A 16816-nucleotide genomic window follows, 5' to 3' on the forward strand; every position below is an offset into this window, starting at 1 on the left:
CTTCAGCTACAGCAGAGATGCTGACCTAAGCAAGAAGAAAAGAAGCAGCGTCCGAAACGCTGAGGCAGAAAACAAAACCGACAGCAGCCCGCCGCTGACCAACCATGCAGATACTTCTGTTAAACATTCTCCGGTGAGTCCATCCTTTATAGAAGGTAAAAAAAATCAATGCATCAGATTATCGATTGATCTCTGACATCTGATGCTTGTCTATTTTCTGTAGACTGCCAATAGACCAGTAGATAAGTTATTTTATTATTGGAACCACACTCAGCTTGCCAATAGAATAGTTCTCTCTGAAGCAGATGACCATAAACCAGTTTGCACTGTGGGTATGTGTTCTCTGGAATGATTGAGAACCATGCAATCAAATCTTCACTGCAATGCTAGAAAAAAAATCTAGATGAAAGCTGTTCTTGGGAAGTATAGAGACACAATAAAAGACTTCAATAAAAGCAGAATAAACTATTTTAAATACCCTTGATTACAGTCAAAACCATGAAAGGGCTGGTTGTAGGTCTCCCAGTACTTTTGTCCATATATAAAGTACAGGCCAAAAGTTTGGACACACCTTCTCTTTTTCAATGTGTTTTCTTTATTTTCATTACTATTTACATTGTAGATTCTCACTGAAGGCATCAAAACTATGAATGAACACGTGTGGAGTTTTATGTTCTTAACAAAAAAAAGGTGAAATAACAAAAAAAAAATATATATATATATGTCCAAACTTTTGGCCTTCACTGTATGTATATATATATATATGTATGTATGTATGCTAACCTGAAATCCAAGGTTGGAGCACAGGGTCAGCCATGCTATACCCAATATATGTGGTCGATTTGAGGATCAAACCTATGGGTGGGCGATTTTTGGCACTAAAATAATATTGCGATATTTCATGATATTTTCCCGATAGCAATACTCTTGGCGATAAGAAAAAAAAAACCAGAGAGTTAAAAAAAAATTACAAGTAGACACTACTGCAACAAAATAAAAATTAAATTGCAAATTATTTTTGCATACGATATAATATGGAATATAATGTCATAATACTAATAATGCACTCCAAATGTCTCCATATATCCAGGATTAAAGTCAAATAAATGATACTGGACAGATATAATCTATAGTCTATAGTAGATATATAATGGGAAATGAGAACAGTGTGATTAATTCTTTTAGTAAAAACAAAAAAAAAGTAGCACCCTGATGTGATATTAGGGGTGGGTGATATGGCACAATATTTCAGGGTATGATATTGTTCTTGATATTAAAAAATGTTGGTGATATTACTGCGTACGATATGATATGGGTCACCCCTAAATGAACCCATAGCCTTATGATCTATAACGGTCTTACTACTAGAGATTAAGTACCAGACTTAAGTAAAAGTACTAGTGCTCCACCAAAAAAAAATACTTGAGTAGAACTACTTTAATCTCCACATTTAGGTAGAACTACTAAAGTTTTTAACATTTTTTGTACTTAAGTACTACATTTTACTGTAAACTACTGCAGTACCTAAGCACTGAAAGTAAAAGTACAGTACTGTGTTTTGTAATAATTACAGAAAGAGGAGTAAATTTATTTGAGTACTTTTAGTACTTAAGTACAATAGTGAAGTAGTTTTGTATTTTGTTTTTGTTTTTTTTGTTTTTTTGTAAACACTCTGAACCCTCTGCTCCGGCATGCTGCCCCTCCCCCCTTAACATTGGCCTGCCTGTTGCCCTCCTTGTCATTTGTGTATTTGTGTGTGTGTGTGTGTGTGTGTGTGCTGAGTGGAGATTGGTCAGTCACTCTGACGTGTGATTATGCAGCGCTGCCTGGCTGCAATATTTCAGCTGCCTGGAGCTCGATACGCTTCAGCGCCTGCCCTCATCTCTACACCTCTCTGCCTCACACTCGCCTTATTTATCTCTCTCACACACACTCTCTCTCTCTCTCACACACACACAAACACACACACACACACACACAAACACAATTACATATTTTTTCTTTCTTACGTACTCATGCACTCTCGCTCACTTTTTTCCCATCTTCACCTGCATGCACATGCATTTCTCCTGTCTCACACACACACACACACACACACTCACACACTTGACCTTGGACGCAGAGTCTTACCGTTTCGGGAACCTGAGCAAAACCATTTGTCTGTGCAGTGAGTGTGTGTATGTGTGTATGACCCATATACAACAGAATTCAACCTCCATACTTAACCCATCACTGGCAGGAACACAAACACACACACAAACACACACACACACACACAAACACACACACATGTACACAAACTTTAGCTGTAAATATGGTAAGACTCCACTTTCCTACATGTCCAGGGTATCAAACCAGTGACCTTTTGTGACCTTTTGGATGACAAGTCTTACTCTGTAGCTGATCAGTGAATATATAGGTTCCAGAATGCCCCTCTCAACTACACTAGTGGTTATTGTATATTACCCAGCTATGGCTAGCAACCTTACTGAAGCTCAGTGATTATCTGCTCATATACCTGGCAGCCCTGAGTGTGGAAATGGGACTGGGGGGATGGCAGTGGGCAGATTCGGAGGCTACATCCCACACAGATTACTGTGACTGACTGCACAGTTTAAATAAGAACATAGTATTAGGGATGCCGCCGATCGTGTGATCAGAAATCAGGCCAAAAACTACAGGGAAATGCAAGCATAAAAAATAAACTGAATCATGATTTTATTTATTGTGGTGATTAATACAATATTGAGCGACTATCACCACTATTATAAATATAGTCTAATATTTGCCAATCTAATGCTAATTATTTTATTTACATTTAAATACCCATTATTAAAAGCTTTACGCGTTTGATATTTGCACTGGTGACTTTTGTTTTTAAAACATTATATTATATTTGAAGAAGCGCAGGCCAATACTTTTACACACATTTCTTTTTTTCTTTTTTTTATATAATTTTATTTCAATTTTTATCCCATTTTATCCCCAGTTTACAGAGCCAGTTACCCAACCCAATTATTAGGACTCCTACTAGTGATGCCCCAACACCAGAAGGGTGAAGACTAGCGCATGCCTCCTCCGATACATGTGGAGTCAGACACTGCCTCTTTTTAAACTGCTGCTGAGTAACATCACAGTGCGCTCGGAGGAAAGCTCAGCGATTGTGCTGATTAATATGATAAGGGTGATAGGGGAGAGAGCGCCATCTACCCACCCAGAAAGAGCAAGGCATTGGAACATCCCTACTAAATATTAATTCTGCTACATCAGCTAACAGACACCCACGCTTGCTGTCACGTCTATTCTAAGGGATGGGGGAGAGGGAGGGCCATCTTTGCTAGGACTTAATGAATGATCAATACTAAAAGAAATAGTTTTAAAAACATTTTTACACATAAACACGAACAAACGTGAGCTTCAGCTGGTGTGTTGAAGTTAACATGCTGTTAAGATGTGCTGTAATTGTGTTTCAAACTCCATGACATGTCATTACAGCCCTGGCTTCTGTTTGATTGGCGTTTTTTTTTGCCAGCCGCTATTTTCTGTGATGCTTCGCATTGTGCTTTGCCAAAACATAGACACATAGTGTGTGTTTGTGTGTGTTTTTGTGTGCATTCTCCTCTGTGAGATTACCTGTGTTATTCTTGCTGATGGCGTGTCAGTCATGTGCGAGAGGCGCGTTTATCTGCCCCGAACTGACAGGACGCAAAGCCTCAGCCAATCAGCTGCTCTCTCTGCACGCTAACCGCACGTCAGAACTGCGCGCTGATAACCATCCGCAGCCGGGTGGATTCCGGAATGAATTCCTTCTCCTCCTGTTTTTTGTGTTGTTTTTATCTTTGTTTTGTGTTTGTTTGTTTTTCAGGACGCTGCATCTGCCCCAGTGTCCAACACCAGCAAGGAGAAGGTGAGCTACACGCGTCACATGATCACAGCATCCCATGATCTCACTTCTTCACAACAAAGTGAAGAAACTTTCAGAATAGTGTTGCTCTCTCTGATTGGTGGAGGTGTGGAGGCAGAGTAATGGATGGTAATTAACACCTGGAAAAGTCATGGAATCTGAAAATAGCAATTTCCAGGCCTGGATAATTTTAGGAAAGTCATGGAAATTTGCTCTACAAATCCGTATTTCCGTTTATCCATAGAGAAAATCTATTTTGAGCTACAAATACATCAGCTCAGAGTAATTAATTCAGTAATTTAGCCCGTACACAATGGCGCTCTCAGGATCTGACACACATTTTATTATTAAAGATTGTGTGTCAACATTTTCATCAGATTCATTTTACACTTAATATAATCAATTTTAATTATAGTTTTAGTTGATTTTTGGTTTTATTGTCCACGTCTGCACTGACGTTTTAAAGATCGTATGGTCATAAAAAAAAAGTTGCCTTGAAAGCATGGAAAATTAATAAAAAATCATGGAAATGTATTGGTTAAAAAGTGTATGAACCCTGTACACACGATCCATCCTTAAGTTATTAAGTATAATTAAGTATAATTAAGTATAATTAAGTGAAAGATTTATGATGTATGTTGTATCTGGTGCCGGTCCAAAAATAGCTTTCCCAGTTTATTCAATGAATCTTCTGGACAAAACAGTGTTTTTGGAAAGAAATGGATAAATTAAAATTATATATAAATTAATATAAATCAGTCTAAGTCTATGGGGGAAAAGGTGACACTTAAAACAGAGTTTTAAGCTAAATAGTGCAAAACTAAACAGACTGGACTTGATCTCAGGCAGCACATCTCAGCCTCCCCCAGTCTCTTTAAACTTAAACTAATGATGACTGGACTCAACTTGTTTGATTAGTCTGCTCTAATCTTTAAACAGGCGCCGTAAATTTCCATCTGTTAAGACGGAAAAAAAAAAGTCAGCCCTCGTAAAGCTCAAACATGCATTTGAGATGCATTGAGTTCCACTCAATAATGATTAAATCTAAAGATTTTTTCAGAAGTAGAAGTATTTATTTTAGTTTATAATGTATAACAGCAGCAAATCCGAATCCCTGGCTAAAACCCCCCCCCCCCCCCCCCCCAAAAAAAACACTTTGTATCTGTGGTCTTGTTGTTTTGTTAGTAGCGTTTTTTTTTTTTTTTTTGACAGCAGGGTTGGATCAAGTTAGCTGCTATCCTAACAGCAGGGTTGATAGGGTTGGAGCCAAGATACTGGGTTCAGAATCACTGAACATTTACACACTCAGTTTACTTTCTTTTACGTTTTCTTAGTTTTTGTTTGTTTTCCAGCTGAAAGATACGAGCTGTACAGGACTAGGATAGTAATGTTAGCTGAGGCAACTGAGGCGTAAACTGAGGTGTAAATTTTAGTCAAATATGATCTACTATGTAGGGCTGTGAATCTTTGGGAAGCCCACATTTCGATTCTGATTCGATTCTTGGGGTCACAATTTTTTTTTTTTTTCGATTTTCTTTCAAATCGGTTGAATTTCTTTTTCTTCATCCTGCATACTTTAGCGGCGCAACAACAAACACCATAACACAACACTACACACCCCTCTGTAGCCTAATAGGGAGAGGCAGTAAGAGCAAAAACTTTCCCTGTCCTGTTGCTGCTGTTGCACGGAGCTCACCTACTGTACCGTGGAGCTTTTTAACTGTACCGCGGAGCTCAGCTACTGTCGCGCGGAGCTTTTTAACTGTACCGCGGAGCTCAGCTACTGTCGCACGGAGCTTTTTAACTGTACCGCGGAGCTCAGCTACTGTCGCGCGGAGCTTTTTAACTGTACCGCGGAGCTCAGCTACTGTCTCGCGGAGCTTTTTAACTGTCTCGCGGAGTTCATCTACTGTCTTGCGGAGCTCTTTAACAGTTAAAGAGTTCCGCAGGACAATAGCTGAGCTCTGGACTACAGCTAAAGAGCTCCGCGCGACAGTAGGTGAGCTCCGCGCGACAGTAGGTGAGCTCCGCGCGACAGTAGGTGAGCTCCGCGCGACAGTAGGTGAGCTCCGCGCGACAGTAGGTGAGCTCCGCGCGACAGTTAAAAAGCTCCGCGCGACAGTTAAAAAGCTCCGCGCGACAGTTAAAAAGCTCCGCGCGACAGTTAAAAAGCTCCGCGCGACAGTTAAAAAGCTCCGCGCGACAGTAGCTGAGCTCCGCGGTACAGTTAAAAAGCTCCTCACTTTTTGAAAATGAGAATCGATTTTGAATCGTTCAATGATAGAAACGCGATTCGAGCTCGAATCGATTTTTTTCCTGCACCCCTACTACTATGTCTTTTTGTGTTTTCATCTAGTTTATTTAAATACTGTGTTTGCTTTTGTGCCATGCTGAAGAATATAAACAGTGCCAGCCTGAGTTGATGCACTGAGACAGTGTCCTCTTAAAAGTCATCTGCTGGGGAATTATGATTTTATGATATTTCTGAAATTCAGAAGCACTAATAGATTTTGGTGTAAACCTGTGGTTCTCAGACCAGTTCTCAGGAACTTAGATTTTATATAACATTATATAAGAGCCAGTTTTCCTGTAGTAATGCTTTGAAGTAAATGACTGGTTTTGCTTGTTGTGTTGTAGAAGGTTCAGTCTCGTCAGGAGGAGCTGAAGGAAAGAGCGCGGCTGCTGCTGGAACAGGCCCGCCGAGACGCCGCACTGAAAGCCAAGAACAAAACTGTCCCCAACGCCACCTCACCCACACACCCTCGCCCACCGCACATCACTGACGTAAGTGCACTTCCTGTACTGAGGTGGGATTAATCAGTATTTTTAAAAATCAGCTTGATTCATTACTTTTGAGAGAAAGTCAGTGTAAAACTATTTTATTTCGAGGCATTTTGGGGCAATTTTTATTTTTCATTCATTAATATGGCTTCTTCATTCATGTGCACACAGGCAAAGTGTGAAAAGTATCTCTGTTTATTACTCTGTAGTTAGAAGTATAGATACAAGGGTTTAAAATACTTCTGTTGAAGTTAAAGTATCAACTCAAGCTTTTTACTCTTTTCAAAACTACTTATAGTATAAAAGTAATGCAAGGAGAAAACAATGCCAGTAAGTACAAACGGTTGTTCTAAAAGTCATAATGACTATAATGTTCTATTAAAAATTTTAATGTTGACAGCTATCCCGTTAGTAATTAGCCTGTTTGCGGTTAGCTTGTTAGCTAACGTTCTCTAGTTATCTAACTAGCTAGCTAACTAAAACTTCCCTCTCTCAGAATCAAGTGTACATCACCAATACTCAAGTTAGTTAGTTAGAAACAGCTGTACTAAGCTGTCTGACACTCTTAGCAAGTGAGCTTCAGAAACCAGCACCACAAAAAAAAAAGCTAAATACTCCACTCTGTCCATCCAGTTGCTTTACCGTTCTCATCTAAACGTTTAATAAGTGGAGTTTTAGTTGGGTGCAGTGGTCGCTTAGTCTGTAAATAAACTGAGTGTTGTGTTTGCCATATAAGGGTAATGACATTAATAATAAAGTGGATAAAGCCCAACCCTACAATTCTACACAATTCAATACAGTTTAAAGAACAACTATCAGATTATGTCAAAAGTGTTCCAACCTCTTCCAACTGATGAACCATGTTAGAGAACCATGAGTAGAGAATGATGGAAATTTAACTTTTTGGTGAACTGTTCCTGATCAACACACACAAACACACACACACACACACACACACACACAGTCATGTTGGAGATCACTGAAGTCTGTCTGTACAGAGACAGAGCAGGGTGACTGAGCTCAGAGTAACTAGAAGCACAGGATGCCTTAAATGGAGAAGAGTGAGGAGAGTGATCAGGGTCAGTAACACACCAGCTAAAGACCAGCTCTCTCACTCTCCTGTACAAACATCAGATCCAGTATGAACTTCTCATAATGTTCTGATAACATTCATAATGACATTTTAATAGCCTTAATATCCAGAATGAAGTTCTAAAAACATTAATATCCAGAATGAAGTTATATAACATTAATATCCAGAGTTAAGTTTTAAAAACATTAATATCCAGTATAAAGGTCTAATAACAGTAATATTCGAAATGATGTTCTAAAAATATTAATATCCAGAATGAAGTTCTACAAACATTAATATCCATAATTAGGTTCTAATAACATTCAAATCCAGAATGAAGTACGTACAACATGGATATCTAGAATACATTTCTAATAAAATGAATATCCAGTATGAAGGTCTAATAACAATAATATTCAGAATAAATTTCTACAAATATTAATATCCAGAATGACGTTCTAAAAACATTTATATCCAGAATTAAGTTCTTACAACATGGATATCTGGAAAAAGTTTCTAATAAAATAAATATCCAGCATGAAGGTCTAATAAAATGAATTTCCAGTATGAAGTTCTTTGAACATTAAAATAATATTATTATTGATATGAAAGACAGGAGAGAGAGAGAGGTGGAGGTTCTCGCTCTGCTGATCACGCTGCTGTGGGACGTCTGACGCCTGCAGGCAAACTTAAAATAAAAAAGTCCAACGAGACACACAGCCCTAAATCCACACACACACACACACACACATGCGCTCTTTAGCGAGAGACGGCGGAGGAGGGAATGGTGTAACAGCAGTCGCTCGCTCGCTATGACAAGGGATTTGGTGGGAAAAGTAATGAATACCTCTCGGTAATGAAATATCTGAAAGACGGCAGCTCGCTCGCCCTGAAAGAGAGAGAGAGAGAGAGACGTCCTTGAATTAAAGCAGCGGCAAAATATTCCCGTTAAAACGTTAATGCAGAAAAAAACACAGCCGTAACCTTCAAAACCGTGTGTGTGTGTGTGTGTGTGTGTGTGTGTGTGTGTGTTTGAGAGAGAGAGAGAAACTGTGGAGAGAAATGAAATTAAGGCAGCGTTTTTCAAAGCTGGCGTGGGGCTGTTTTGCCTTTTTTCTTCCTATCTCCTTTTCTTTTTTCTTTCTTTTCCGTTTTTCCCTGTTTAAGGAAAGTCCTCTGTGAGCTGCTGAAGGGGAGATGCTCCATCTTTCTGTAGATTAGCAGGAAATTGACCTGTCCGTGCTCTGCCAGCACACGTGGGTCCCCTTAAAACTGATTCTGTGAGGTTACAAAAGACCTACATTTCCAACATTTAATGTGAACATTAACAGATTCAAAATATTGCTATGAAGACGGAAACTATAATGTAATTAGTAATATTTAATACAAATTAAGGCTTTGATTACTATTGGGTTTACTTTGTCCCAAAATAATACAAAACTATTTACAATCAAAAAAACTATTTTCAAAATGTACAAAACTAAATATTTTAAATTGTTCCATAAACACTATAAATGGACCTAAAATACTTAGAAAGCTACAGTATTCATATAATTAAAAGGGCTATAGTTACTCATATTGCAAGGAGCAGCAGCAGCAGAAGCTCCAGGAGCTCCATCTAACTAATTACTATGACTGTAACTATAATAGCGTTACCTTTTCCGACACCCTGTTACTGCACGTTACTTAATTAACTTTTTTTTTTTTTAACTTCACGCATACAGACAAAGGCGCAAGTGTGTGTGTGTGTGTTCATTGTGTGTGTGAGTCACAAGGGAGGGGAGGATGAGATAACTGCCTAAGCAATGATTGTTGTCTTTGCTGTCGTGCACTCTATTCATCTGGCTTATGAAAAACACGATCTGAGAAGGTGGGGGCCGGGGGTTACGGGGGCAAGTAACACAAAAGTAATGCAATAGTTAATTTTACTGGTAATTAGTTACTTTTATAATGGAGTAACTCAGTTAGTAACTCAGTTACTTTTTTGGAGAAGTATCTAGTCACTATAACTAACTACTTTTTTAAAGTAACGTGCCCAACACTGTTTTGCCTTCATGTTTTTTTTTTTTTTTTTTTTAAATAATTTTATTTCTAATTTTTCCCATTTTCTCCCCAATTTACACGGCCAATTACCCAACCCACTCATTAGTACTCCCCCTATCACTAGCAAAGCCCCAACACACCAGGAGGGTGAAAACTTAACACATGCTTCCTCCGATACATGTGAAGTCAGCCACCGCTTCTTTTCGAGCTGCTGCTGATGCAGCATTCCAAAGCAGCCAGCGCGCTCGGTGGAAAGCACAGCGACTTGGTTCCAGTACATCAGCTCACAGACGCCCTGTGCTGTGGACATCACCCTAGGAGTGATGTGAGGAGAGAGCGCCATCTACCCACCCGGAGGGAGCAGGGCCAATTGTGCTCCCTCTAAGCACCGTCAGATTGATGGCAAAGCTGCATGAACTGGGGTTCAAACCTGCGACCTCCTGCCCATGGTGGCAGCACTTTAGATGCCTTCATGTTTTAAAAATTCTGAAAGTCAGAGCTGTTCTTTTTTTTAGTTACTTTGCATCATAGAACTCTGCATTTCTTTAAACTCTTGGATGGTTTCTTTATCTCACACATCCTAATGACAAAATTGGTTCTTTAAAGTACCTGGCATTGGAGCATTTGTTTCATTGAAGGTTTTACCCTCAATTTGAAAGAAAGTAAACACAGCACAAAAAAGGGAAATTATTTTTAGTAGATAATTTCTTTGTAGTAACTATGATTCTCAGGAGTAAATCTTATACAGTTGGAAAGCCTGTTAATTTCTCTTTTAAATGGTGATATGTAAGATTTTGTAAGAAACATGCATTTGTGGAAGGAGCAGCAGAGCTCTGTATGTTCTGAGGTTCTGCCCATGAAAAATTAGCCAAATCTTCTCTTCTAATGTCAAACAGCTTATTATTCTGGCATTGACTCGTTTGGTGTTTGAGGATCTTCTTGCGGTGTCGTCCTCTGAAATCACCCATTATATGGGGGGAACATGGACTTCAGTTCGGAGATTCTGGTACCAGGGCTTACCCCAAATAATAACCCATGATCACGGGTTCTGCACCTGTGGGAACCAGAAGCTCAAAACAAGAGTCACTAGCAATAGCCCATTTAGCTGTTTATCATTGGCATAGAAGATCTGGTTAATTCATTCAAATTCAAATCATACCCACGTAAATGCATGTTTGCATGTTCCATTAACAAGCTTTCCACTCACCTCAACTACCAAACACAAATTTCCTTTCTTTTTTTGTGTTACGTTTTTGGAAAAATACAGTTGCAGGCAAAGGTTTGGACACCCCTGCTCGATTAACTTATTATTTTATTTAAGAATTTATTTTACCTTTTTTTTAAACACTGAACTCTTTGTTTAACAGATGAAGTTTGATATTTAATATGGAATAAAATTTGATCAATAGCCGGTATCTTCGGGATGAGCTGGAGTTACAGATCAAAATAAGAATCCAGCAACAGTACCTGACCTCACTGTTGACCTTATTCTTATGGGGCTGAATGCAATCAAATCCTCCTCACAAAAATGTTCCAAATGAAGAGTTGCAGCAATAAAGGGGCACAAATGCCTTTGATTTGAGAGGAACGCTGGAAGAGCAGGTGTCCACATGCTGACCTCATGTCCTGGCAAGGTATAAGTGTGTGTGTGTGTGTGTGTGTGTGTGTGTACACGCACACACCGGCGTTCCTCTCCCAAGGACACGGGCTGCTAATGAGCCTCAGTTGCATTAGCGTCTGAGGAATATTGAATTGTTTCTGCTTTTTAATAGAAAACATTGATCACAGGCGCGCTGATAATTGGGAGCGATTTAGATTAGCGATTAGCGATGTGTTGTTTTGATTAGCGAGATCTGAGGGTGTTATCTGGACCTTCTGCAAGACGCACACACCCCAAACACGCCGCGCATAAGGACGTCTTTAATTCAATTAAGGAGAAGGTGCGACGGTTCAGGGCTGAGAGAGGTGGAGGCGGGGGAGCAGTTAAGTAGCTTTTGTGTTTAGTTAAAGAATAAAGAGGAGAGTGTTGGATTAGATCTGATGTGTACCCCATATCAAACAAAAAGTTGGGACAGTGAAGAAAGTGACGACAAAAAAAAAAAAAAAAAAAGCAGTTTTTGTAGCACTTTGACTTTTTTGTATTTTTGTAGACAGTACGAACTCAATATACTTTATGTTTTGTGTTTTATGTTCAACTTCATTTCATTTCTTTCTTTTTTTTTTCTTTTATTTACATTTTTTATCCCATTTTTTTCCAATTACGCAACTTACTCATTAGGACTTTCCCTATCATTAATGATGCCCCAACACCAGGAGGGTAAAGACTAACACATGCCTCCTCCGACACATGTGAAGTCAGCCACCACCTCTTTTCAAACTGCTGCTGATGTAGCATTGCCGAGTAGCGTCACAGCACACTCGGAGGAAAGCGCAGTGGCTCGGTTCTGATACATCAGCTCACAGATGCCTTATGCTGATCGACATCACTCTTTGGAGTGATGTGGGAGATGCAGTGCGAAAATTCGCTTTAGACTAGCTGAAAAAGGGCACAGACAGGTTTTGGGAATTTGTTTTTCTTTTATTTATTTATTTATTTATTATTTTTTTTTAAATATTCCTTGTTTGGCCAATTTATTAGAAACCCTGTGTGGCTGCAAAACAAGCCTGCGACATCAGTTTAAATATTTGAGCTTTGTAGCTTAATTTTTCTGCACCTAAAGCCCTCAACTCACTGCTGGGTTTTTTTTTCTTCCTTTTATTTAGGATAAAAGTACCATGAATTTGGATCTGGCTGCTCATAAATAACACTACTTACATATGATAGAAAAGATTTACCTAAGCATAGATGCCAGGCAAACTTAGTATATTTCTGATTAATATAGCCTATATTTACATTTAAAAATATATAATTATCCTAATAGTTTAATAATAACAACCATAATCTTAACAGTCCAACCTAGCTCCAGAGCTCAGAGTAGAAACACCACGGAACATTGCTGCTTCTGTAGCATTAAAGAAATATTTTGAACATTATTTTTAATTTTTTTTCTTATGTTATTACTTTATTTTTTTTTTTGACTGATGCTGCTGCTGCAGTTTTGGTGGCTCAGCAGTGTTCGCTGTTTTGTGTGTTGTTGGTGGTGTTTGTTGGCTCTGCTTCTCACTGAAAGATGCACTCTGGAGAACGGAATTATCCGGTTAGTTGAGATAAATTTTTTATTTTGTTTACTCTGTCCTTTACTGGGCACATTAGTGCTACACATATGAGCTGCAAAATTAGCAACAAAAAAAGAAAAAAAAAAAAGAACTATGAGCTGGGGTGTAACACTGACTAGCTATTAACCACTGAGTGTCTGCAGCTGTGCTCCAGCTCTGTACTTCCATCTAGTGATTGGACGAGGTACTGCAGCTTACTGTAACCGAGCTGACCCTACAGTGAGCCACACTCTGCTGACATGTACACCTTAACTTCTGAATCAGATAGGCTAAATTAGAGAAATGACAGACAATTTCATATTTTGGCTGAAAATCAGCCGATGCGATACATATGTGATACATTTTTCACCTCAAGTTTCTATGAGAATTGTGTTCTGAAGACAGAACGTCAGTTTGAACACTGTGAGGACCAACATCAGGTCAAAGTGGGGACTGAGGTTTGGCAAAAGTGTGTGTAATTGTGTGAAAGTGTAACTGTATGAAAGTGTGTATCTGTGTAAGTTGGTGTGTGCAGTGTGTGGCCCACTCTTTGTCTGGGAGTGCTGGGGTGTTTCACTGCTCACATCACTAATCCCTCCCCTCTCATCAGCTGTGTGTGTGTGTGTGTGTGTGTGTGTGTGTGTGCTCCAGCATGCCATGCTAATTGTGTTTCAGTGTACAGAGTGAACTCTCTGCCTTTGATCTGACTTCACCCCTTCTGTTCGTGTGTGTGGGTGTGTGTGTGTGTGTGTGTGTCTGGTCACTCAGGGTTCTGCTCTTTGATAGTGGACTAACAGTAATGATGGTTTTGTTGTGTGAGTAGGTGGCCTTCACAATCTATTACAGCTACCAGTCTGATCACACACACACACACACACACACACACACACACACACCGTGCAACAGGCTGCATTTGATAAATAATGAATGGACATTAAAAAGCCAACTGCCCTGTTCTCTCTCTCTCTTTCACTCACTCACTCACTCACTCACTCTCACACACACACATTCAGAAACTTTTTTCTATACTTAAAAATAGGAGAAATTGTAACATTTAGCATTAAGAGTGTATTAATTAACTTAAATGAACATCACAACAGAATCTAATTAATTATTAATTGGCACTAGTTTAGAAATGAAAAACTATTGTCTCAATTCATGATTATTTACAACATTATTGAGCATTAAAATTTAGTTATGATTAATATTATATTAACTGACTACTGCCCCTAAAAATAATTATTGAACTTTTAACACTATTTAACACTGTTTATTACTGTATACATTTTGTATGGGGTATAGAGAAAGCAATAAGAGTATAGAGAGGCAGTGTAACAGTTATAAAAAAATAAGTTTACACACACCACAAAGGTTTGATCCATCTATAAAAGTCAGGGACACACACATCTTTTCTCTGCTCTCTCTCTCTCTCTCTCTCTCTCTCTCTGTGTGTGTGTGTGTGTGTGTGTGTGTGTGTGTGTGTGTGTGTGTGTTACTCGTGTTCAGTGGCTCGTTATGATTAGTTTAATTGGACTGTGTTTGATTCCGCCGCCCATCTCTCTTTCTCACTCACACACACACATTCTCTCTCTCTCTCTCTCTCTCTTTCCCCCCATCTTCCCCTCTCTCTCTCTCACACACACACACACACACACACTCTGGATTGTGTTGTCACTGTTAAACAGGTCCATTTGTAATGATTGGGAGTCCTGATTGTGAGGTCACTGTAAAGAGTCACTGTTACAGAGTTCTGAATATAGTGTCCCAGCTAAATAAATCCTGGTTGTGATACCACTGTTAGTCACTATTGTGACATCATTCTGAGATGTAATTGTGATGTCACTTTTAGGTATCTCGATTTTGAGGTCCCTGTTTTACAGTCCCTATAGTGATATTATTTGATTGTGTCGTCTATTAGAAAGACCCAATTTTTACATCACTGTTAAGAATTTCGATTGTGACATCACTGTTGAGGGTTCCGTCAGTGACATCAGTGTTAAGGATTCTAATTGTGACATCATTGTTGAGAATTCCGATTGTGACGTCACTGTTAAGGATTCCGATTGTAACATCACGGTTGAGGATTCTGATTGTGACATCAGTGTTAAGGATTCTGATTGTGTCATCAGTGTTAAGGATTCTGATTGTGACATCAGTGTTAAGGATTCTAATTGTGACATCATTGTTGAGGATTCCGATTGTGACGTCACTGTTAAGGATTCCGATTGTAACATCACGGTTGAGGATTCTGATTGTGACATCAGTGTTAAGGATTCTGATAGTGACCTCACTGTTTAGGGTTCCGATTGTGACATCACTGTTGAGGTTTCTGATTGTGACATCGCTGTTGAGGATTCTGATTGTGACATCAGTGTTGAGGATTCTAATTGTGACATCACTCTTGGGGATTCTGATTGTGACATCACTGTTGAGGATTCTGATTGTGACATCAGTGTTGAGGATTCTAATTGTGACATCACTCTTGGGGATTCTGATTGTGACATCACTGATTGTGAGGTCACTGTAAAGAGTCCTGATTGTGACATCAGTGTTGAGGATTCTGATTGTGACATCAGTGTTGAGGATTCTGATAGTGACCTCACTGTTTAGGGTTCCGATTGTGACATCACTGTTGAGGTTTCTGATTGTGACATCACTGTTAAGGATTCCTATTGTGACATCGCTGTTGAGGATTTTGATTGTGACATCAGTGTTAAGTATTCTGATAGTGACCTCACTGTTTAGGGTTCCGATTATGACATCACTGTTGAGGTTTCTGATTGTGACATCACTGTTTAGGATTCTGATTGTGACATCACTGTTGAGGATTCCGATTGTGACATCACTGATTGTGAGGTCACTGTAAAGAGTCCTGATTGTGACGTCACTGTTGAGGATTCCGATTGTGACATCACTGTTGAGGATTCTGATTGTGACATCAGTGTTGAGGATTCTGATTGTGACATCAGTGTTGAGGATTCTAATTGTGACATCACTCTTGGGGATTCTGATTGTGACATCACTGTTTAGGATTCTGATTGTGACATCACTGTTAAGGATTCCGATTTTGACATCACTGTTGAGGATTTCGATTGTGACGTCACGGTTGAGGATTCTGATTGTGACATCACTGTTGAGGATTCTGATTGTGACATCACTGTTAAGAGTCCCAATAGTCAGCTTACTGTTAATAATTTAGTGCACGAACACACATACACACACTCTTTATTTTTTTTTTATTGTTTATTTATTTGTTTGTTTATTGGTTTGCTTGTATTTACTCTCACAGTGTTTAGGATTGCCTGCTCTATACCAGAGTGAGATATATGTGCTAAAGGTCATCTCTTACTCTCAGAGAGACAGGCTTGACCACACACACACACACACACACACACACAATCACTTGCTAAATGAGCAGTGAATCACACACACACTTAACTACCAATGCATCTCTCTGTGTTAGTAGCCCTGGGTGTATACACGTTTGTTTGTTTATTTGTTTGTTTGTTGTTTTGTTGTTTGTTTGTTCCCTAGAGTGGGGGAGCAGGGGGTCCTCTTGAACGGTGTGTGAGACGTATAAGAGCTAAATGTCATCTCTCGCTCTCAGAAGGACAAACTTGGCCACTAGCCTCCAACCCCCAATAATAACTGCCCTCCACTCCTAATACTGTTTTTAATAACACACACACACACACACACTTTCTCTCTCTCTTTCTCTCTCTCCCTCTCTCCAAATGGCTTGTGAAGTTCCCCCTAGATTGTGCCTGGATGCTATAAGGTGTGTGTGTGTGTGTGTGTGTGTGTGTGTGTGTGTGTGTGTG

General features: G+C 39.3%; 1 protein-coding gene across 6 annotated transcripts in view; it reads left to right on the forward strand.

Moving 5' to 3' along the window:
* The window catches only part of ehbp1 (EH domain binding protein 1), a 248288-nt gene that overhangs the window by 129801 nt on the left and 101671 nt on the right, over positions 1-16816 (forward strand). For all 6 annotated transcript variants that reach the window (XM_022672775.2, XM_022672778.2, XM_022672780.2 and 3 more), the window contains 3 exons: positions 1-133; positions 3866-3907; positions 6542-6688. The exon at positions 1-133 is cut by the window's left edge and continues 695 nt beyond it. In XM_022672775.2, coding sequence (XP_022528496.2) covers positions 1-133; positions 3866-3907; positions 6542-6688 — 322 coding nt within the window. The remainder of the gene's footprint in view (positions 134-3865; positions 3908-6541; positions 6689-16816) is intronic.

This window comes from Astyanax mexicanus, chromosome 14 (genome assembly GCF_023375975.1).
Source record: "Astyanax mexicanus isolate ESR-SI-001 chromosome 14, AstMex3_surface, whole genome shotgun sequence".
Taxonomy (NCBI): Eukaryota; Metazoa; Chordata; class Actinopteri; order Characiformes; family Acestrorhamphidae; genus Astyanax; species Astyanax mexicanus.